General features: G+C 35.9%; 1 protein-coding gene across 1 annotated transcript in view; it reads right to left on the bottom strand.

Moving 5' to 3' along the window:
- VPS13B (vacuolar protein sorting 13 homolog B) overlaps window positions 1-24,063 on the bottom strand; it is a 423,217-nt gene that overhangs the window by 180,278 nt on the left and 218,876 nt on the right. Inside the window, exons 22-26 of the mRNA XM_039705990.1 lie at window positions 17,080-17,300; window positions 12,855-13,067; window positions 4,954-5,125; window positions 3,760-3,874; window positions 1,194-1,335 (exon numbers count right to left, since the gene is read on the bottom strand). Coding sequence (XP_039561924.1) covers window positions 1,194-1,335; window positions 3,760-3,874; window positions 4,954-5,125; window positions 12,855-13,067; window positions 17,080-17,300 — 863 coding nt within the window. The remainder of the gene's footprint in view (window positions 1-1,193; window positions 1,336-3,759; window positions 3,875-4,953; window positions 5,126-12,854; window positions 13,068-17,079; window positions 17,301-24,063) is intronic.

Below are 24,063 nucleotides of genomic sequence, written 5' to 3'. Positions count from 1 at the left end.
AAGACAGATTTGTCTTGCTAAAGATGACAATTAAATCCTTAGGTCCCACAAGATGGATAGGAAAGTTTCCATATTACCTTTGAAAGTTTTTTAAGTCATTGTTATAAATGGAAAAGTGTAAAAACCATTATTTTAACAATGCAATAAACATGTTGACAGAATTTTAATATTATTTAAATATCAGCTTTAATCATGTAAGCACAAATGAAAGCAACTATATTTTGCAAGTAGCTGCTTCTTTCATCATGTTACATTTGACAGTAATCAATTAAAAAAATTTAAAGATTGTTAGCAGAAGAACAACTTCTCTTTCTTAAATACATAGGATACATAGTTTAAATGGTGGAAAACTGGAAGCTTTTAAAAGTAAATGAATTAAAACAAACTTGTAAATTTATTTACTCTAAGAATTTAAACAGAATAAGAGAAAAGATTCCCAGTCGATTTTCATGATGAAAATAAATCAGACCATCCAGAACTTTCACTAACATAAAATAATTCCATAGACCTACAGATAAAGAGGCCAATGTCATAACACATGAAATTCATCAAGGATAAAGAGGCAAGAGGAAAATTACTTAAATATCTCACAATGAGATATTCTGAACCAGCTAGTAATCTTCCAAGCATTTAAAAGGAAGACTCAAATATGGAATTTTTAATTGTTGCATTCTCATAATTAGACAGGCAATTTTATAAGGCTGCATAAAGGTATAGTGCAGTAATACCAAGTACTTAAATCCCTAAGTAGATATCAGAATTACACTAAAAAATGCAGCATTTAGTACTGGCTTTTACATATTTGGCCTTCAAACATACTGTGTGTGCTCACTTCTAATTTAAATGAATCTCACTGACTTCAGTGGTCTGTTGTTATGTACAAGGTTGTGAACCATCAACCCTCATTCCCTTATCTACTAAAAAATGACAACTATTACTCAAGGATGAGGTGGAAATAACACGTTACATAATCAATATCACCAAGAAATACACTCAGTAAAAAAAATTAAAAGTTGTAAGATTACAAGAAATCAAGAGGTTTTCTCGTAACACGTTACATAATCAATATCACCAAGAAATACACTCAGTAAAAAAAATTAAAAGTTAGATTACAAGAAATCAAGAGGTTTTCTCTTTTTTCTGGAATTTATTAGTGAAAGTTCTGTATTCAAAAAATTTAAAAATATTCTTACAGAAGGAAAGAAGCCAGAGAAGTTACTGAAAGGATCCTGCTTGCTGATAGGTCGAACCAACAAGGTACGTCTGTTCAGCTTGTCAGTGCAGGAAAGGAACACACCTCCATATTGCCCCAGAGACCAAGAATCTTCCCCAAGGCTTGAGGTAATGAACGAGGCATGGAAGATAGGAAGAAAAAAAAAAGTTGCTGTAAGCAAAAATAATTGTTTACATTTAGCTTGTGTGTTTCAATGTAATTGCAAGATGAGCTATGCCATATCTTTTCCTAAAAAGCTGAAATTCAATCAGGTCAAACAAAAAAAAGAGATCAAAAAAGGTAACTGTAAAATTTTATGTGAAAGGACAACCTAAAGCAAGAGGTCAAAACATGTGAGAATAGAAGTATAGTAAAATCTTGTGTGTAGAAGAGACTTACCCTGGATTTTCAGCAGCTTTAACAGAACAAGGAGGAGAAAGATTACAAGAACAAAGACACCGTGAATGCAAATCTGTATTCATGTGTTACAAAATCAGTATTATTCAGAAAAAGTTAGCTTTTAAGTGTTAAAATGTGCCTTGTACAGTTCTTGTAACCATTCTTTTTAACATATAGGAGAATAAAGTGAAGTAATTTGCTTAAGAAGAGTTATTCAGGTAAGCACCTTAGTTTACTACAGAAATCTCACCAAGAGTTTCTCTCTGCATTGTAGAAAAATTGCTTCAAAATGTCCTGACTGCCAATCTCCCCCTGGCCTGGAAGACAGAAAGTTCACCTTATCTATTCTCTGCTTTTGCTTTTAGTCCACAGGGATTTGCACACAGGAAAGGTACTCCAAATAGATTAGAAAATATAAATGAGAACATTGACAATTTTGTCAAGTGGAGTAAGTTTTGAGTTTTTTGTGGCTTTTTAGGTTTTTTTGTTTGTTTGTTTCCTCCAAAAGTTTGTTAAGTGGTGCTGGCTACTGGGATTTCACAGAGTCATAGAATACCTTGGAACATTCTGATATTGAACATTCTGAATACCTTGGAACCTTTTTCTGATATCCAACCTAAACCTTCCCTGATACAGCTTTATTTTGTTCCTTCTGGTCCTGTCACTGGTCACCACAAAGAAGAGATCAGAGTCTGCCTCTCCTCCTTCCCTCACGAGGAAGCTGTAGACAGCAATGAGGTCTCCCCTCAGTGTCCAGGCTGAACAGACCAATTAACCTCAGATGCTGCTCACATGGCTTCCCTTCAATGCCCTTCACCCTCTTTGTTGCCCTCCTTTGGATGCCCTCCAGTAGTTTAATAACTTTCTTGTATTGTGGTGCCCAAAACTTCCACAATATTCAAGGTGAGGCTGCCCCAGTGCAGAGCAGAGCAGGACCATCCCCTCCCTTGCCCGGCTGGTGATGCTGTGCCTGACATCGTCCAGGACATGCTCAGGACTCCTGCATGGTGACATGATTTTAAAAGACTTAAAAAAAATACCCAACAAAATTTAATTAGCAAATATGATATTATATACAAACAATAACTCATTTGTAACATAGGCAAAGAGAAGGGAATCTAAATAATTTTTAAGATAGCTTATCAGGAATAAAATCATAAAGAAACAAGGGTAATGTTGCTAAATTAATACTAAATCTCCTTGCTATTGTACATAGAGAACAATAAGCATTCAGTAAGACCTTACAGACATTGGTTCCCAAGCCAAAACAATTTATGTTTCTAAATATTTTAGTTATTTTCAATGCCAACAGCCGTGCTGAAGCTTTTAACTACGTTTTTCTACTCAAAGAGTAACATAACTATCCTATGTTAATCTCTTAATTCCCAATGGAATTTGTTGATCTCTAATGGCAACTACTACCCTAGCTGATCAAAGCCTACACAGGCTCTCTCTCTGTCAAGACTGGTGTGTTCATGGCCAACACAAACTAGAAGATGGCACATGGCATTCTACAGAGCCGTGTGTCTGGGTGTCAAGTGACACAGTCACACTAGTGCAGCAAATCATCCAGACACCAGGACTTGCAGAGTGGGAAGGCAGACTGGGAATGCACACAGTATTGATGATGCACTGCTTGAGATTAATTCCTGAAGTTTTACTCAGGTGTCTGCACAACACTGTGCCATGTGACACAGCAGAGACCATCAGCTCAGCTCTCCTCATCACAGTAACTGCTGCTTTGCCACAGCAACAGATGTTTCTAAAAACTGAGTTGTTTCTCTTCAGCATGCAAGAGTAGCAGAGCATAAAGCATTAAATAATGGCACTTGCTAATACATCATGAACCAATATTTCAAGAATTTCCCATTCTATAGTTAAGCTAAAATTAATTATTTTTGTTTAATGGATCAAGAGAGCAGCAAGTGAGGAAAAAACACTCCTAAATTTGCAATGATTTCTATGTATTTCTTTGGAATTAGATGTAATTCTGAGGAAACACAATTGTGATTTTTATTACTTGAAAGGTTAAAATAATTTAACTGAAATTGAATATCTACCTTAAATTAAGTTAAGAAAAAAACCAAAACACCACCTGCCTTTATCTTTCAGACTGAAATGAAAGCATCAGAACTCACAGGAATTACCTGTTTCTGTAATGGTCAATATTGAAGCTTTCTATTTTACATTTGATTTTGGTATAGACATCCTGCATATCCACTGAGGCACTGAGATCCTCTAATTCACTGACAATACAGACTTCTGCAATAGTCAAAGAAAATAAAAATCATTAGTTATTAATCTGAAAATGGAAGGATTTTAAACAAGAAATATATCTGAGACACTACATTTTGTAAATAGGATGCTGCTATTTCTACTCAGAGTTTTCCCTTTTGATTGAAGCACTTTTTGATTCAAGTGTCACACTAGAATCCAAACCTTTTTATACAAATATATTGAGAAACATATATATGGGGTTTCTAGTTTAGGTATTTATAGCATCATTTCTAGGGGAAGCAAAAAGAAAAAAATATTTGCCAATATATTTACCCTAATTATTCTAGATTTTTCTTTCTTTTGTGCAATTATTTTTAAAAAATCAAAGTTCAAGTACATTTCTTGTAAACTAGCCTTAAAAAATAGGCACTTTATTTTTCCACATTTCTATGGGCAATAATGTAATAGCTAATCAGCAGTATTGCCTAGAAAAAAAATTTGAAGTCCTGCAGTTTGTGGAATCTGAGTTTCTTTCAAATAATTACTGTTGAATGACAATTCAACTGTATCTCAAAGAGAAAAAAAAGATAAGCTGTGCACAACACACATTTTACTTTTCAACACAGAAGTTGAAACTTCTCTTCTGAACCCTGTATTAAACTTCCTTTGACTTTAATGATTATATTATGGTGATTATATTAAATTGAAATTTGAAATTACCAGTATTAAACTAGAATGGACTATATATGGAGATACGCAAAATATATGACTAAATAATATCAAAATGAAGCATGATTGGTTCTAAGGAAATAAATGCAGCACTCTTTGGAAATTAACTAACTTATTTCCAATTTAACTTAATCATCTGACACATGGGAGGGAAGTTTATGTCAAAGAACAACACTGAATTCTAATTTGCATGCAGTAACCCAATGACATTTTGTTGCTGTTATTTAAAATACAGCTCCAACCCATTATTTCTGTGTTATAGTGTTCAGTAATGTTGATACAAGCACTGACTATATAATCGTGTGCTGTAAAATAGGCTGCACTATTTAAAACAGTACATTAGGAATTCCAAATGGAATTAAAAATAGTACATTAGGCAGAAAAATGCAGAATACCTGTGCCATTATTTCTAGGATCAGGAGCAAACAATTTTACAGTAATTTTTGGCAGCATCCACTGCATCCATAGGCTGACACGTCCACTTGAAACTCCAATATTACTTGTTGTTTGTTCCAGTGTAATGGAGTCTGAGAATGGAGAATCATCACCACCCTGAAGAGAATCACCCTACAAAACAAAAAGTATTGCTTTTCACCACTTCTGGGGTTTTTTCCTAACTCAACTGATATGGATGATACAGATTCCCAAACAGTATATTTGAATTAAGCCATTTGTAACACCAGAAAAGATAAAATATTTTTCTCTTTTCTTTGGTACAGATAACAGACTATGGCAAAGACTGAATGGTAAAACTGTAAGGTTTTGTAACACGTCCCCTTGGCATAGCACACTTGCCTTATTAACTCTACACTATGGAAACACTAGCATTAACTTAAAACAAAGGCTAATAGGAATATTTGGAGATGCAGTAGGAAAAGGGCTATGGAGGCTTGCACATATCTGAAAGGCAAAGGAAGGAAGAGTCACTGGAAGTACCAAATGAAGAGCCACCCAGCAAGGCCATAACACCTACACTATGCATACACTGCATTTGAGTCATTTTTTCCCCCTTGTATGTGCTTCCCTGTAATTTCTTGGGAAAATATTTCAGAAAATAATAGCTTTCTGTAAGACTTAGAAATATTTTATTTGTCACTTTCTAAATACTTCTGTTTAAAAATTATTGTCACTTGTAATATTCTTAAATGTAAGAAATGTTGACAAATGAGCTTGTAGAAGCTTCTGTGCCATCAATTATCTCTGTTCCTTCCCTAAAATTTTAAGGGATCAATAAAGAAGACACAAATATTAATATTATTATTAATATGTTTTTAGGACGAGACGACGACAGTTGAAAGCTACACTGAAAATTCTGTTATGTGGGCTTATTAGAGCAATGCAGGCATGTTCTGATAGTATTTACCAGCCAAAGGACCTCGACCTGCTCTTTTGTTGGATCTTCCAGATAGGGAAAACATATAACTGCTCATCAGCCCTCAGTGTTTACACCCTATTAAACTGAATGCAGGAGACACATAAGTCACTAATGTCATCCAGAAGCTACTGAATATCCAGGAGCATCGCCACTTGCAACTCCACCATGTGTTGTAAATTTTCTTCATTCAAGCACAAAGGAAGGAAAAAGGTTTAGTAACTTTGATCCACTAAGACCAAGCTGTTTCTGAGATTAACAGACCAATAAACACCCCAAGTCTTATCTTTCATTGAAGGTTTGTGGGATTAGGCATTGTAAAATATGATGAACAACATGTTTGAGATTTGTCTAATTAAAAGCCAAGATTATTTCTATGGAAGACAACCCCGAAGGCAGATCTACACAGTAAGCACTACAATTGGACTGAAACCATTTTAACCTGTCAGGCAAGATTCAGAATGCACTCCTTTCAACTTCAGATGCCCAGGAATGCTTGCTTTCAGTAGCAAAATTAAAATCTGACTTGCCTCATTCTGCAGTCCAAGGCTGTAAATGCAAGTATGGAAGTTCTGTTAGCAATCTATTTTCTGGATGGGTAGGACCTAGCCCAAACCTAATGACATAGCTCATATGGAAGCATTTATGTTGACAAATCACATTTTCATTCAACTCAGGCCTACAACTTAATTATAGGTTTTCTAAACTATAAGAGGACACAAGGAGAAACAGCAAAGGTACTTTATCTGCATGAAGTAACCTTTACCTTCGAAAAGCTCAGTGATACCACAATTGGGAAGAAACTATCTATGTTGTCAACAGCTGACCCAAAGAAATTAGTATTCCAGATCTTCATTTGTATGAGGAAGAGAAAGCTTGTCCAACTAATCAGTGTATGTTTCAAGAAAATAACACCTGAACATGAGACTATAGTACCTGGACCAGCTTAACAGACGTAATATGACGTAATGCAATGGAAATTAAGATTCAGTTCACCTTCATTCATTTATAGTAACAGGGGCTTTGTGTTAATCAAAATGCATGAAAGAAAACAAGTATATTTCTATTTAGTTTTGCTTATCTAAGGCATTATTGCTTACAGTTCTCAGATTACCTGAAGAGCCATAGGTGATTATCTTTTGAAAAACTCCCGAGATCCAAAAAGCATTTGCTCTCTATCACTTTCTAAGTCAACTAACTTCCTTATACAATGCCACCTGAAATCTCTCTCCAAGTCATGGACTTAGCATCACCCCCTTGCTTTTAGGGTTTGTTTGCTCTTCTTCTTGTGTTTTACTCTTACACTGCCTGCAGATTTAATTATCAAATATAGCAGGACCTGTCTCCTGCTGTGTATCTAGTAATATTTAATCCTGCCACAGCAGGACATCTCAATGGAGAAACCTCTTATAGCTCATTTCACTAGGATGCATCTAGCTCCCAGATTGGAGTGGCACATTGAACATATGGCACCCAACAAAATAAGGCAAAAAACCCCCAGTGTGGTAGAACCTGCTAAATAACACATTCAGGACAGAGGTTAACTTCTTTCTCACAAGCTGTGACTTGCATTTCCTATTTCCTTCTCCAGCAAAATCCTTCCGGCCTCTTTTGTCCAGATTTCCATCTCTTAATACTATTTGGTAACGGTGGCCTTGCAAGACATTTCCTATTATGTCCACAAAGTGATCTACTCTCTCCAGTGCCACTTAATTATCCTACAAGGCAGCCCTAACTGGCAGTGACATGAGAGTAAATTTCTTTTCAACACTGTAAACTGTAAAATTCAGTTTTCTTCATGGATGCCAGCACCTGTCTTTGGAATGAAAAAGTATGGGGAAAGCAGCCTTGGAGAGTGTCAGCCCTGCAAGCTCCCCAGCATCCAAAAGGATGTAGGCAGAGCAATCACTTGGCCAGTGCTAACCAGTGTTAGTTCCTGAAATGGCAGGCACCAGCAATGAGACAGTGACATAACCCAGCCATTTTGCTGTCCTCAGATATCCCTGTCAACCCTCTGCAAACATTGGCCTGCCTCCCTTCAACTACTCTGCTCACTTGTAAAGCAATGAAAGGAGTGAAAATGTATCCTTCCAAAACCACAATTCTTTGACAATCCTATCTCCCGCTTTAATGAGTCTTTATTTGTGAAGTCCTCATTCTTAGAGGACATCAGAGATGCCTCAACTTATCTCATGACTTAAGATTTCATGCCATGAGAATGACATTAGTTCTGACCATTTCAATTTCTGACAATCAATTCCTCTCTGTTTCTTTTGTATAACATCCACACAGCTTCTTTGACACTCTGCCTTTCGATAACTTCCCACACCTCTGTAATCTGCCTTTGAATGATTGCCCTAAAAGATGATGATTCAGCGTTGGACTTTCACTGTGTCTGAGATGACCTTTCTCATCAAAACCCACATGCTCTGAAAAGATGGTGGAGTCAACAGGACTTTGGGCAGATGCCTTCAGCAGGGCAGATCTGAAGGAAGGAGCCAGCCAAAGAGAATTTCCCTGTGCTGAGACCTTCAGATGGATTTCACAAAGTATCCAGATATAAAAGCCAAATAAGGTAAGTAAAGGGAAAAACAATACTTTTATATTTATTTACAGTTCAAGCCAATGCTCTTGTCAATGCTGAAGTTCTGTGGACCGATTTGTGGCTCTCCATTCCTTGCATTCTATAAAAGAACTTTTTTTCTTTTATTTTTAGTATTATTTTTTTAATCTAAAACTTATTTCAAGTTCTGAAAGAATATTTCAAGTTCTGAAGAGTATTTCAAGTTCTGTTTGTACCATAAACACACTTCATTTTGCCAAACCATAACTTACAAACTGTGATGGAATGGGTGGGAATGAGAGACAGTCTCTTCTCATCTTCCACACACCCCCCCACTCTCCCACTGAACATGTTCCAAAATGGATTTTGAATGAAAATCAACTTTGTTCTAAAATTTTGGCAGGTCTCTACATTTCTGATAGTTGAAAAAGAAGTAAACAATAGCTGATTAAACTTAACGGGATACACTTTAGAGTAAATACATATTGCCACCATGGTGATTTTTGAATTTTATAACTGGGTTCCTTTATTTCTGTAATTTTATGTTTTCAGCTGTTTCATGCATTTTTGTTAGGGTTTTTTTTTTCCACAGAGAGCTATTTTTATTTAGTGGTTTGAGTGCAAAGATAACTTTACTGTGAAGAAAAGTCACGTTATAATTTTCCCACACTTCTTTCCGATTTTTTTTCTGAAGATATTAAATTATGTATAATGCATCTCAGAATCAGTCAGTTGGTAATTTTGGCACAAGGTTACTTAAAAGAGTATTTGTGAGATTGCTGAAGAACTGCACTTACCCTAGAGCTACAGATACCGACTCAGATGTATCATCAGAAACTGGACCTGCCATTGCCAGGGTTTGGAATTCATTCCACCACACAGCCCGAAAATCTTAACAAGGGCCTCAAGTCCCTTGGGCTTCACCTCACCTACAATTCTGTCCTTGGCCTACTGCATTCCCACCCAGAATTGCAGGTGACTTGCCCTTACTCCCCCTTGGAGTGGCAGCAGGTCAGTGGAGCTAAATCTGGGTTGTCCAGCAGTGATCTGCTGGCAGCCAGGGCAGCTGCAGAGCTGCTCCAGGGACACCCCCGGCTGCTCAACACCTTGTCCCTGGCACAGGGACACGCTGCTGCCCCTGCCTCCTTCCACAGTTTAACTTCAACATACTACCCACATTTTTTCTGCAGTGAAAACCTGTGTAAACAGCTGAATTGACCCATTCCCTTTGTCAGTGGCAGATGCTGCTCTGAAGACAGAGAGAACATGTTGTATGACTGTCCTTTGGGAGACAAACAAATGGAAGAGACTGCAGTTCTTCTTAGCCTTTTGTTCATGGAACTGTAACCACAACCATTAGGCAGAGTCAAAAGGCCTGGAAAACTGATGGTCTGCAGTAGCTGACATATTTTTTTTATTTTTTACAAGCTCAAATTCACAGAAATTTTTTGCAGTAAAAAACTAAGAAACTGAAGTGAGATGAAAGACTCTTGTTTCTCACTGAGTTTCAATTTTAATTTTGGATTTTCAGCACCCAGCATGTTATTGTTAAATATGTTTATGCATTACTTTTCTGCTCTGTTTCCAGATCTACTGAAAAATCAAGCCAGAGTCAGAAACCCTGAACTATTTTCCCACAACTTCTCATGCCAAGTCCTAAAATATACAATTTAATTCTTTTACCAATTGTTGCAAATTGACCAATATACTGAGTTTATTTTCTTACCAGAATTTATCTTTGTTCATCAGGAAGATCCAAACATATGAGGCCTTCATCCTTGGCCTGCCTAAAGCTCAGGGATGATCACAGTTTGGCCACACTAATGCTATGCCTTATCAAAATAACTTCTGCATTCTTGCTCAATCACTGAGTTTCCCCAAGGACTAAACACTTCTACCACTGTTTGTACTTAAGTAAACAGTAACAAGTGGCCTGTTGCAGTCTGCACTACCTTACCTTTTCCAAGGCAGGGATGGTAAAAATGATTAACTGTTTCCAGCCTCCAGTATTTAAGGCTCTCACTCATGCTTCCCTGTCCTACCACCACCCAGGCTAAAAGCCAGTAAGCCTAGGTAGCTTTATCCACATCAGACCATGGTGCTCACATCAAGTTGTCAGCAAGAAAAGAATTAGGCACAGCTTAAAGTATAAATCATTCACAAATCACATAAACAAATTATACTTTTTTTTTGCTATCTGATATAAATAGTTGTGCAAGTTTGCTTTCTTCATTTATAGCAAGTCTGTTGCAGCTGAAAGAAGCTTTAAAATAATAATGTGTCTCCCACAGAGCAAAACAGAGCAACTATAAAATCTCTAAACTTAAAAAATTCCATTGCTATGGCAGCAAAGCTGTTTTGGTTTGATACATTTCAAGATTTCAAGGCTCAAAACTATAGAAATATATAAACAAAATACAGAGTCCGATAAAAAACTAACTTCTGGAGAATTTTCCCAAGTCAAACCTACAGAAATATATATTATTATTTAATTAATCTATTCTAATATTGTCCCTTGTTCACTAATTCACTAAATTTCATTTAGATAATTTAGAATTTTTAGGAGAAAAAATTTTCTAGCCAGTATATAACATTTGTTGAGAACACAAGGAAAATGAAATAAATTATGAAGAACATTTTGCAAAAGGGTAGGACATGAACACTGAACTTGGACCCATATTACTAAAATAATCTTGGTAACATATGGATTAAAACATTACTGAATAGTCTCAATTAATGCTCCAAGTAAAACATGTACAACAAATACTGCTGTCTATATAGATGATCAAAAACAAATTGTTATTTATAAAGCTGGTGGTTTCGGATTGTAATGAGAAATTAATTTAATGTGAGTAGGGGGAAAACCACTATTTATACCATGTACACATAGATATACACCAAAAACAACGCTATTCAAATAACTTACAAACATTTAGTGAAACAACTTGAGAACTGAAACTCTAACCCAAACACCTTTTAATGTCAGCTGTTTCTTCCGGGTGTGTATGATGCATATAAAAGCAGGCACTAGCAATCATCATTTAATTTTCTCCAAACCTGAGAATTAATATAAACTATACACAGGGCTAAGCCAACCCTGGCCAAATGTTGAATATGTATTGCACTCAGAAACCAAATTACTGTATATCTGCCTGTGCTCACAACTGTTCTGTGAGGTGTCTCTAAAGTTGATGGGGCTATCCTGAGACTGAAAGCCAGTCATTCAGAAAAGTCTCCCTAATTCTAATAGATTTGTGTTAAAAACAAAGCACTGAATACATGTGATACCTTACATACCTTCAATTCATCTGACACATTTTTGACTCTCTCTTGGAATACAAACAAGTAATTATTTTAACTTGTAAACCTGACAGGGGCACTAAGAAAGCCACAAATACTACGCCTGTGCAGTTGCAAAGCTTCCTGTGACCACCCATTCTACTCTGTACTAGCTACCTGGTGACTTCTGGCTAATGGTACTCGTGGGTGAAGTTTAACATGGCATTCATGCTTGATAAAAGAATTAGTCTGCTTTCCTCAGTGGGGCACAGGACTCCTCCCTCTGCCTTGAATATTTTACAGTCAGGCGAACACTGACATTCAGGTACCAGATCTCTCCAGGCATTTACACAGTGTTAAAAACTAAGGAAGCAAAAATATATAAACCTGACTTATAACCCAATCTTCTACCTGAAGATACCCAAATACCCAAATGTGACAGAGCCACAAAAGCAGTGTGAGACATGGACAGCTGGCACAGGGGAATGGACTGAGCTCCAGAAGTAGGTCATAGACAGCATAGTGTTCAACAGTGGCTGGATAGATGTGGGGTGAGCACCATGGAAGCCTTCACAGCTTCAAATTCTGTTAAAAGAATGATCCCATGCAGCATGTGAGCCCAGTACCTCTGCTGGTTGCCAATGCAATTTACACAGAGCAGCTCTCTACTGACCCAGGCATCAGAGTGACTGGCTGACTACTTGGAACAGCTCACAGGCAGCACAGGTACCACAGGTATTTTCAAAACAACACTTACTATTCCATTAATTCTAGACTTGAAAAATGGCTTATGCTTCCTGACCTGAACACACTAACCACAGTTTTCTGCTACAAGATAATACACACTCACTTCAAAGAAAGCAATATAAACAAAAAATAAATATAGCCCAATACAGCAAATATTTTTTTCCTCTCTTTTGTCCAAGCAAAATGAGTAATAAAGTATTGTTCATTAGTTTACTGGGGAAAACCACCTGGACTCCACTACTTTTTCTGATTTTTCTGATTCTTCCTTGACTGCACACCACTACATTTTGTAGGTCAGAACTCACAAAACCCATTCTTTTAAGAAATAAAAATACCTCTGTAGTGGTTCCAATGTCAGCAGATGGACTGTATGTGCTGGTATCTGGTGGAATAGTACCAATGCTACTTTTAACTGGGGAGCTAGGAGGAACAGGTCCTGTCACGGTTTCAGCATAGACAGAAGACACAGATTGATACAGAACTCCTTTCCTCTGAATTTTATTCCAAACTTTACTTGTGATCTCAGCTAGCTCATACAGAAGCTGCACCTAAAGGAAAAAATAAAACTTGGTTTTAGGATGAGGCTTTTCTTAACGAGGTGAAGGAAAAATCATCAAAGTCCTCCAGTGAGATTTAGAACATAGCAGAACTGAACTTCTCACCATTTATAATGTTCTGATAAGAAACTACACTGCAAATAAAATAATTAACATTATTACAGTATATTGACTTAGACAAAAATAATCTGTTCTTTGCGTAAACATATGGTACATGGCTCAAAAACATAAACAATAACATGGTCTTGTAAAATTTTTACTAACACAAATTTTAACAATTAAGCAAAGGTAATTTATCATATGTTGCATACGTATAGATACTGCCTCTAGGAAAATGCAAATGTAAACTTTATAAAATATTAACAATGCAAAATTAATTACTCAAATTCTATTAAAATAATGATCCCTTGCAGCATGTGAAACTGATCTGCCTTTGGAAGAATATTCACTACCAAACTCAACAGTCTCCCGGCATGTGTCATTCCGATATTTAGAAACACACTGTTTAACTTGCACATTGTTTGACTCAGTTCTAAGATATTTACATAAGTTTTTGTAAATAGGCATTAATCATGGAATTTGTATGACAACATATTGGAATATACTGTATAAAAAAAGGTCAGTGAAAACTGAAAATAATATATAAGCAGATTCACAGCTGGATACCATACCCAAGTTGCCATTATAAAAAATTTAAATTCTCATATTTATAAAAACTTTAAGCCTCAGGACACTTTTGCTCCATGAAGCTGGCTTCTTATGTGGGCAGAACAGATGCAGAAAAACACTGCTGTCAATCTATATTTGATAGAAAACAGTACTTGATTTTGTGCGTGAGAATGTGTGATGAAGTCTCAAAATACATGGTGCAGTCCTTTCTTAAGAGGTGAAATGCTGGAATTTTATAAAAACCTTCTTAATTCATCTTGGATTTTCTTTTGAAGTTTCAAGGTTTACACAGAGCAGGTCACATAATCTTTTGACAGAATTTTCCTTAGAGGAAATAAACTTCACAGTACATTTTTTTTTCTCCTTCATATACAGAGCAATCTACAGCCAAACAACTCTGGCTCTGGTGAAGAACTCCTTCAGTTATGCTCTAAAGTATTTTGTGTCTGTAGCACTCTGATAGGCACTGGTAACCTTTAAATTACCAAATTCATAATTCTAAGTTTTCCTGAATCTTTTCCATGTAATGCAGGAAGCTCAACTAATGTCCTAATGCAACTAACTAACGTAACGTCCACCCAACTGATTGACTAATATAACATTAACTGGTGTTGACACTTTGCTGGCAAAAGTATCTCTAGAAATTTAATAGGATACAGGCAGATATCCAAATCATACATGCTTGCAATTTCCCCATGTCCCACTTTTTTTCCAAGAAACCAAAAGACAACTTAAGCTATATTTTTATGTTTTAATGAAGCATGGCTTTCAGAAAATTATTTATGCTATTGTTCCTAAAACCACAAAGTAACACAAAAGAAGGAATTTGTGTTTATATATATGCTCACATACAAGGTGAAGAGGTTTGTCATCAGTAAATGCAACACTGAAAGGTTCACATCATACTGGGGTTGCAGCAGTCATAATCATTACAGCTAATAATTACTTATCTTGTCAGGGAGACTTTTTTCAATTGCTCAGGCTAGAATCTTTCCAGCCACTCTGAAACAGTGGCTATTTCAGACAGCAGTAGCCACGTCTCTGAACATCAACTGCAAGCAGCCAAACAAGTAGTATGATGAAAATACTCTATCCCACTCTGAAACTAGGGACAAAATAAGTGTGTAGGTACATGGTTTGTGGTAATTGGGAGTGGGGCTGCAGCCAGCTTCATCCCCAATGGGTACAGCTGGGAAAAGCAGATGAACAGCATTGACAGCAATGAGCCATGGAGTGCCCAGGGGCACTGACCAACACCAAAGGGAACAGAGGGCACACAGGAGCAGTGCATGAACATGAGGGGGATAAAAGGCTGGGCTAAAGAACAAGAAGGGCGGATGCTTGCAGCCTTCTGAGGTGCTGTGGTGTTACTCTGTATGTGCAGATGCCTGAAGCCTTCTGGAATTGCAAGCTGATACTCTGTGTATCATGGCCATCTCAACTGTGATGTAAGTTCAGCAAACAAAATGACACACTTTTGTTAGAGGGAGATGATTTACACAACATTATGTTAAAATATAAAAATACCAAAAAGTCTCACAATAAAGGCTCATTAAAACAAAAAAGATGGCAGGTGTCTGCATGTAAATAAGATTTCAAAACTTCAGATAAAGTCACATCTTTGGTTATTTTTAATGCATTTTATTCCATTCCACTGGTTGTTACTGACTAAAATGGAAGGATTCCTTGCTGGTTGTGTGTTTTCAAATGTGTAATCTCAATATTTTACAAATACATTTCTGATTATATGGGAAGGGCTAGTGTTAGTGTAAGGCTTCTCTCCTTTCTAAGTATTTTTGAGCATATATAATACTTATTTTTAGAACATACTATTTAAGAGAAGAAAAATGGTAGGACAAAAAGGGTAACTGCCAGTATTTGTTAAAAAGGGCTTCCCCCTCTCACTGCTTCCACTCCCTCCTCAGCAAAACCACACATAACTCACTAAGACCCCACTGACTACTTGGCAAAATCTGTAAAGCTCAATATGTTACAGCATTTTATACTTTAAAAATAACACATTACTACAAAATTGTAAACTACAACCAAGGACAACATCCTGGCAATTTTGCACACTGGAAGTATCTATTGACTTTAAAACCATCAGAACATGGTTTAGTATTAAATCATAATAGTCATATAAATATAATACTTCACCTTTGCTACCATTTAACAACTTCACCAAATTTCACCTAGTTTGAGGCTGTCATCTATAGAAAAAATACAGCCTGTCACTGTAAGGAATCAAATTTCATACTGTGAATTTATAACTATCAAATGCTGTTTATGGAACTGCATTTTTCATCTTCTATCCTTCAACATCTGGTTCAAGAAGAGTGATTGCCTTTTTTTCTTCCCTTTTGCATAAGTAAAGCAGAAAGGACAAGTAAGGCACATGCAAAGGAGAAAACACAGTTCAAGAACCTTTAGTAAACTCAAATAATTTCTCTGCATACTTTCAGTCATTAGAATACTTCAGTAAATTAATAACATCACAGTGTACAAGGACACCCTTGAAGACAACAGGTTTTGATCTAATATTCCATACAAAAACTTCATTTTAACATTTCACTATGCACATAATATGATTTATATGGAGCTTAGAGTTTTAGTTTTTTAGTGGAAATATTTTCTTACAGTTTGCAAAACAAATTACTTAATTACACTTTAATATGAATGCTTGAAAAATACTGTATTTTTCTATTTTCTTCTTGGTTCTTAACTCACATTTAGGTAAGACCTGCACTTGTAACAATCCCATTCCATTTTTAATATTATTAAATACCTACTGTATTTGAAATTACAGCAAACTAGGTCCAAGTCATTAAAACACAAGATGTGCCTTCTGAAAAAAAATCTAAGAACACCTTTTCCTTTTAATAAAAACAAATGAGGTGGTAACTTTTGTTTACATGCATTCATCTGTTTTTTCTTCCTTTTACTGCAGGATACCATTGTTTGCCTAAAAGACACTTTATGTTCAAAGAAACATTAATTCCATGAAAATGTAGCAAAAAAATGACACTAAACCACTTCAATATAAGAATCCACAGTGACAGCAGAACAGTATCATAGCATTTAATGGTACATCTGCAATTCATTTCACTCCATCAGCCAAAAGATGCATTTATACTACAGCTATTACATTTGGAGAAGAGTTTAAATTACAGAAGTTGAGAGAGCTTCAAAGCAAATCTCAATCTAAGCACCTTGATCTTGATGGCCCAGTTAAAAAAAAATTAAGATAGAGACCCTCTTCATGAAAACGCAGATCAATTGTACTTAAATCAAGTTATTTTTAATTTCCTTTTATAAATCAATTAAATGTACCAACCTGGGGGTTGGAGCATTTTATTTCAAGGGATTCAAGGTCGACATGGAGGCAGACGACAAAGGAGTGTCTGGATTCCGGCCCTGAAGGAAGCAGTTTCTGGGAAGTCACAGCTAAAGTAGAAGTACAGCCCATTGGTTCTACCAAATTAAGAGTCATTTGTTGTCCAAGGAGGGTATATACACTGAAATGATGCAGACTAATTGTCCATGGAAAAGCATCACCTAGTGATTAAAAAGAAGAGTGTTAAACACTTATAATACAAAGTAGGGTATGAATTTCACAAAACTAGCAAAGGCCTTATTCTAAACCACCTTAGAAGTCAGCAAGGGCAATCCACAACAATTAAACTGATCCCAAACTCTCATAAATATAATCCAACCATTATTTCCATGCTATACTTCAAAATCTAAACAATAGCAATAAATTTTTCACAGCTTCTAAAAACTGAAATCCATTGGGAATTTTAACTCCAAACTGCGAACAAACATGTACAGCATAGTCTTTAAAGAAATCCTTCTTCTTCATGTATTTTTCCTCAAACTGAGGAATATCTAGACAACACTGTCCACTTTTTTCAGTATGTATGGATGCAGTTCAGAGGCAACTCCTTCCATTATATACTTCTATCTATTTACAGGTTGTAATACTAATACTAAAAAAGTGAATTCTTTCCTTTAAAGTCTACAGGTTGCATCTCAACACAGTGGTGCTGCCGAGTGAAGCCTATTCCAATGCTCACAGGGCAGCTCTTTCCATTGCCTCACTTAAACTTCCTAGATAATTTCTTTTCTAAAACTAAATTATTATGGACATACACTTAGCACTTCATTTCTAATATTTAGGAGGAAGTCTACCCAGAGAAGTTCCTGGCATCCTCTCAGGAACCATTATCAGGAATAATCACTGAGGGAATTGGCAGCGCACAGCTGAACAATGAAATGCCTACAGCTTCTGCACAATCAGTTTTCTTTAGTTTGTCAATAGATTAAACATAAGTTCCCAAAGCAGGATCACAGAACTATTCAGGTAATTCTTTAAAGGACCAACAGGAACTCCTTTTGGTGAAGGAAAATTTTCAACGGCTCTACCAGCTAGAGTAGAGAGGAATGAGCACACAGATTACAGGACTTGAAACAGAATCCCTGTGGGGGGTTGACCCTGGCTGAGTGTCAGGAACCCACTACAGCTGCTATCACTCCCCTTACTCAGCTGGACTAGGAGAGAAAATTTAACAAAAGGCTGGAAGACAGGCAGAAATAATTCACCTGTTACTGTTCATGGGCAGAACAGATTCAACTTGGGAAAGTCCATTTGGAGCCAGTTGGAACTGGCTTTGTTGGATCTGAGGAAAGCTTCTGGAATGCTCTCACAGATGTCAGCCTTGCAGTCCTCCCCACTACCAAAACCTCGCCATGTAAAGCAAACACAATCTCACATATGATAGCCAGGTCCCAGAGGAAAAAAATTAGGCTCTGGGAGAAACGCTGAACCAAAATTCAAAGAATGCTCAAAAGAAGTGAGGAAAATAAGGCAATCAAAGAAATGTGGATAAGTCTAATTTTACTTGAAACAGATACAGGTTTTTGCTCTTCAGAGGTATAAGAACATAACAATATTTCAGGGGGGCTTTGGGGTTTCTTTTGTTTGGTTTTGTTTTCTTTAAAGAAAATCTTCATCCCATTTGTCAGATTTCCTACTGAGGAAGTTCAGCCTTTTTGTCACAACTTGAACAGAGAGGCTGTGCCCAGCATGTGAATTTTCAATCCACTAAAAGAAACTGCCTGTCCCAATATGAAGTAATGTAAAAGCAGCTGGATGAAGTGCCAGATCCAGACAGAGCAGGCTGGTGAGCATCCACAAACCTCAGCCATGCCTGAAACAGTCTTCATATTTGCAGGGAGAACAGAGAAGGAGAAAAGTTCTCCTTCCCACAGGAAAATTCACAAAGTTATTTGGTATGATATTGTATTTTTCAAAATTTTGGCCTAAGTCATGGATAAAGGTGTCCAAATTAATCTAATACCCCAGAAGCATGGAATCCAGTCTTGAGAATGGCAGACAAAGGTACACTGGGCTGGGCCCCTTGGGGTCTCATCTGACAATAAAAAATCCAAACCAGTGTTTTTAAACAATATATGAAGAGTGTGTTTGCTGCCTGGTGTGACCTACAGTCAATACTGTCCTGCTGAGAAATCACAACACTAAGAAATATCACCAACTGTTAAATGTGACCATCTAAAGAGTTACTGTTGGTTTTGAAATTAAAAGAAATTAAAAGAAAGCTCCATTCCAACCTTTTTACTGTATTATTTTAGTAAGACTTCTATTTTTTCTTCCACTGGTGAATTCAGCAATACATTTATATGGTCAAAAGTATGTATCAGAAAACTGTGTCTCATCCTAAGAAAAAACTGAAAACTTCAATAGTTTATTTTGAAGCTATTACATACTGAAGAATTCAGTTCAAAGAAACTTGAAAATATTTTCAAAAGGTTTGTGGATTAAAAGTTTTGAAGCAATTAATTCGTGCTTTTTTCCAAGTTCAGTCATCCAAGAAATACAAAAAAGAATTGTAATAGATGGAAAAAATTCAAATGCAAAGTCAACTCCAATGACATGTTTCTAATTATTACATATGAACTTTGTTTTTCTCTGTGACCACCACAGTAAATTATCATAGTTTGTATTTTATGGATTAGAAAGAAAGAATATCAACGGAAAAAAATCAGCAGCTCTAGAGTCTAGTAGCTCTACTAGACTGCACACAATATCTACCTTAAAAGGAAAACAATGACAAAATGTTATCAATTTACAGAAACCGCAGTATGTTGAAAAAACACTGTAGTAAAGACACAGTAGTAAAGTGAATTTACAGCTATAAAATCCCCCAATGTCATCAATTACCTCTTCTTCAGCTCCATATACACTGTATGCCTGTTCTAACACTGTATTGGAACTGTGCACAGGAACTGTGCACCTGACAAATCTTTATTCTGTTGTTATACCTATATCTTATTTGTTTTTCAAAAAAAAAAGTACCTTCATTTATTTGCAACTTTTTAAAAATAAAACTATTAAATTCAGCACCACATTTAGCAGAATTTTCTCTACATCTAACCTCCCCATCTACATATACTATTATTTTGTCACCTCATTGATGAAATTCTGAAATATTTGAAGTAAATTGGGAAAACTGAAACTGCCTTCAGTGGAACTACAGTACACCCAATATTTACTATGGCAAGATTATAAAATATACACATGAAAGACCCCTACTAAGGTTGACGATTCTAGTTAATTCCTGATCTACTACTACTACTACTACTATAATAAATCCTTATTTTTAATTTTGTAGAGCACCATCACTGATTTGTATTTAAAAATTTATTAATTCAACTATTTCAACTGCTTTGATAACTTCTTAAATTTATAAATACCACTTTCAGGTATTTGGCAGTTAACCGACCCAACCATCAGACAATTTTCAAAGAACTGGTGCTTATCTGCTACTTGCAATACTTTAGAAAGACTTATTTTTTAATTATTTTCCAGTGTATAAATTAAAAAATGGTATGTGGAAGCTCTTTCTCTGGTACTTATTGATGCACTTTACTTCTTCGCTAGAGTTAACTGCTAATGCTCATAACAAGACTTCTCATATGCATATGACATACAGTATTGATAAATGCACTTAAGTACTCATAAATGTTATGTCTGCTCTCATTTTTATGAAGTACTTATTTTTATTTTAAAAAACAGATTGCAATTGTGGTGTTTGTACACGATGTTGTGTATACAATGCTGACAGTTCCACAAAAGAGAAAATTTGTTTGTTTAAAATCAGTAATGGTAGGAGAGAGATCATGAAAGCTTCATCATGCATGTGCTCTGGGATCCATTCCCAGGCTTACCATTAGTATCCCTTGCAATCCTTACAAAGCAACCTGACTACTGTGTTTTCATTTCCCTTTCTGTACCCACACTGCAGGGTCTTTACATGAATTTCTAAAGCCCCTATTCTCATGGGACATGCAATGTTCAAAAAAAAAAGATACTGCAGTCACCACAGTTAGGTCACTTGTACTTCCTCCCAGTCATGGAACAGCAAAGTATTTCTATGTCTGCATAACTCCAGCTTCTCCAATGTGAGAACTAATTTTACAACTCATTCTCGTAACAGGTAAATTTAACACAGTAATTACTATTACAGATGGTGACATTGACTATAAGCTCAAATAAACCAAAATAGGGTAGATTTAGATCAGATATAAAGAAGAAATTATTCACTGCAAGAGTAGCAAGATACTGGAAGAGGCTGCAAAGAGAAGCTGTAGATGTCCCATCCCTGAAAGTGCTCACAGCCAGGCTGGAACAGGCTCTGAGGAACCCAGTCTAGTGAAAAGTGTCCCTGCCCTTGGCAGGGGGGCTGGAAATAGATGATCTTTCAGGTCACACACAGACCCCTCTATGAAGGAGCACACTATTTTAATATCAAATATTTATCTTAAATATAATTGCAGAAAAAAAATATTTCTGTAAATTTAAAGGTAAACATTTTTTAAAATCTAATGCAAGATGGTAACTTGTACGAAGGCCAACATACTGCTGTTCTACTTTAAACATTTAACTGTTCTTTTCAGGTTGAAACCTGTACAGCACTAATTTCCTATTTCCATGCAAGTCACTTATTGACAGATTACTGAGTTTTGACATATGTTACAAAATTCTGTGAAGACATATAATCTGTCTTACTTCAAAAACAAAACCCATCTTTCAAATTTAAATATTTGGAATACTGGTTCGCATGACTGTCAGTATATGGCTATCCACCTGAAAATGTGACTATGATTAGCAGCGATATCAAGAACAATTTTAAGATATTTTGAATACTGCTTTCTAAAAGTATTTTACTGTGTCTTACCTAAAGATCTGTATCTTACCGTATCCATCATAATCAAACATTTTTAAAAATATGAATTCATAAAATTTACTGCTATGAACCCAAAGAGAAACATTATTATATTCATAATTAATATTCCTAAAAATCAGTAACTAAAATAATTGAAAATGTAAATGTCTAAAAACATGAGGATTTTACCAATACAAAAAAGTTTCATTATTATTCTAAAACAGTGCTTTACCTATGAAAAAGTTCCCTTCATGTCTTCAACTTGTCTTCCTGTTATAATAGTCTAGATTTTTGGAAGACCACTTAGCAGTTCAGAAATTCTGACCATAAAAACATATGTTCTCCAACTATATTTGCCACATTTTAGCCTATCACTATAGGTTGGAACTTGGAGATTATATAGATTAATTGTCAAATATTTCAAGTTGGATGTACATGGAAAGTCACAACTCCCTCTAAGAACTTCTCTAAACATTTCAGTTTTCTCCAAACTGAGTTTCTAATAATTTACCTTCTTCTTAGTAACTGTTTTACATAATGGGGAGCTACAAATAGGACAGAGGTCCTCCTCTTCAGAAGGTGTCAAAACAGAGAAGACAAGGGGCAACAGGTACAAGGTGCACTGGGAGAGATTTAATATTGATATAAGGAGGTTTTTACAGTAAGAACAATCATTAACTGGAACAGCCTCCTTAGAGATGTGCAGCCTTTCAGGAAAAAACGTGTTGGATAATGTCATCTTGGGTCCCCCTGCCATGCAAGTCTGGACCAGGTGATCATTCAAGGTCATTTCCAACCTGGCCTTCCAGGCTCTATGATTCTGTGATTCTACTTTAACATCTTCAATAAATACTACCTCACAGATCTCTGTCTGATTAATTTGTACTCTTTAGATAATACTTAATGCAATTCAACACCTTACTTCATTGTTATGTGTTATTCAAAGGAATATTTCATTCTTTACATAGAAAAATCCATTTATGGATTACTTAGTTATTAAGTATGACTGAGCTACATTATGTTTCTGAACAAAAACATAACAAAAGCATTCCTACAAACTAAAATTACCTCAGGGATGCAGCAAAATTCTGTAAACACATAGAAAGACCTGATTGTGGGATAGTGTATAAGCTATTTTTACAGTATGTTGACATCTTGAGGTCAGTAAGTATCTAGTAAGCTGAAATATTCCCAAATGACAGTAAGAATATGTTCCCTTTTTGTTCTCTTTTAGTCTTTCATGTAATAAGAAAAATATATCAGTGAGCAAACAGCTTTCTTAAAAGTGACAACATTTCCTTGTGGAAAAGCCTTTTAGTTATATCTTGTTTATAAAAGTAGGAATGATCCAAAAAAAATGGCTATCAGGAAAAGCACAGTTAACAAAATATAATTTCTGAGACATGGTAACATGTCTGACTGTCCCTGAAGTCTTGTTCAAAGACAGAAGCAAATTAAGAGACTTTCACAGTGCAAGTCCATAAAAATCATTTACCCCTACAGGGGAAGAAGCAAAATAGGTGACTTTAAGCTGTGAAAAAACTTTGAAATAATCTCTTTAAGAGGGAGTCTTGGCATGGGAGAAGGCAATGGCTCCATTAGAGAATCAAAAATATCAAGATTGTGAGAACTTCTGTTTGGCATTATTCCCAGAGCAGGAAGCCACACACAAATAAATTCCTTACCATAGGCTTTATCCCAACCAGGGGGATTCTTTTCTCTCACTAGGCTCTTTCCTTCAAATCTGGGTCTGACAAAACTCAAATGACTTCTTACTTTCATAAATGGTTTAAATTACATCATCAGTTTAAAACAAACAAAATACTTCCATTAAATGTATCTTCTATCTGCTACTATGATTAGCAAATAAGATCATTCCTACTGAAAGTTACTAGGAAAACCACATACACTTTTCTCTCTTTCTTTCAAACTTTTTTTCCTTTTCATTTTGCAGCATCTCTAATATGATTTTCAATACTAAAAAACTAGAATTTTATTTCCATTGCCATGAGTTAAGGTAAAATACAGAAAGGAGAAGAGTCCAATATAAGTGACAGATCAAAGGGAGAAGAAAC

This window comes from Passer montanus, unplaced genomic scaffold (genome assembly GCF_014805655.1).
Source record: "Passer montanus isolate IOZ18808 unplaced genomic scaffold, ASM1480565v1 scaffold19, whole genome shotgun sequence".
In the NCBI taxonomy this organism is placed as follows: domain Eukaryota; kingdom Metazoa; phylum Chordata; class Aves; order Passeriformes; family Passeridae; genus Passer; species Passer montanus.
The sequence above is the reverse complement of the archived record's forward strand: the minus strand, read 5'-3'. Positions and strand labels throughout refer to the sequence as shown.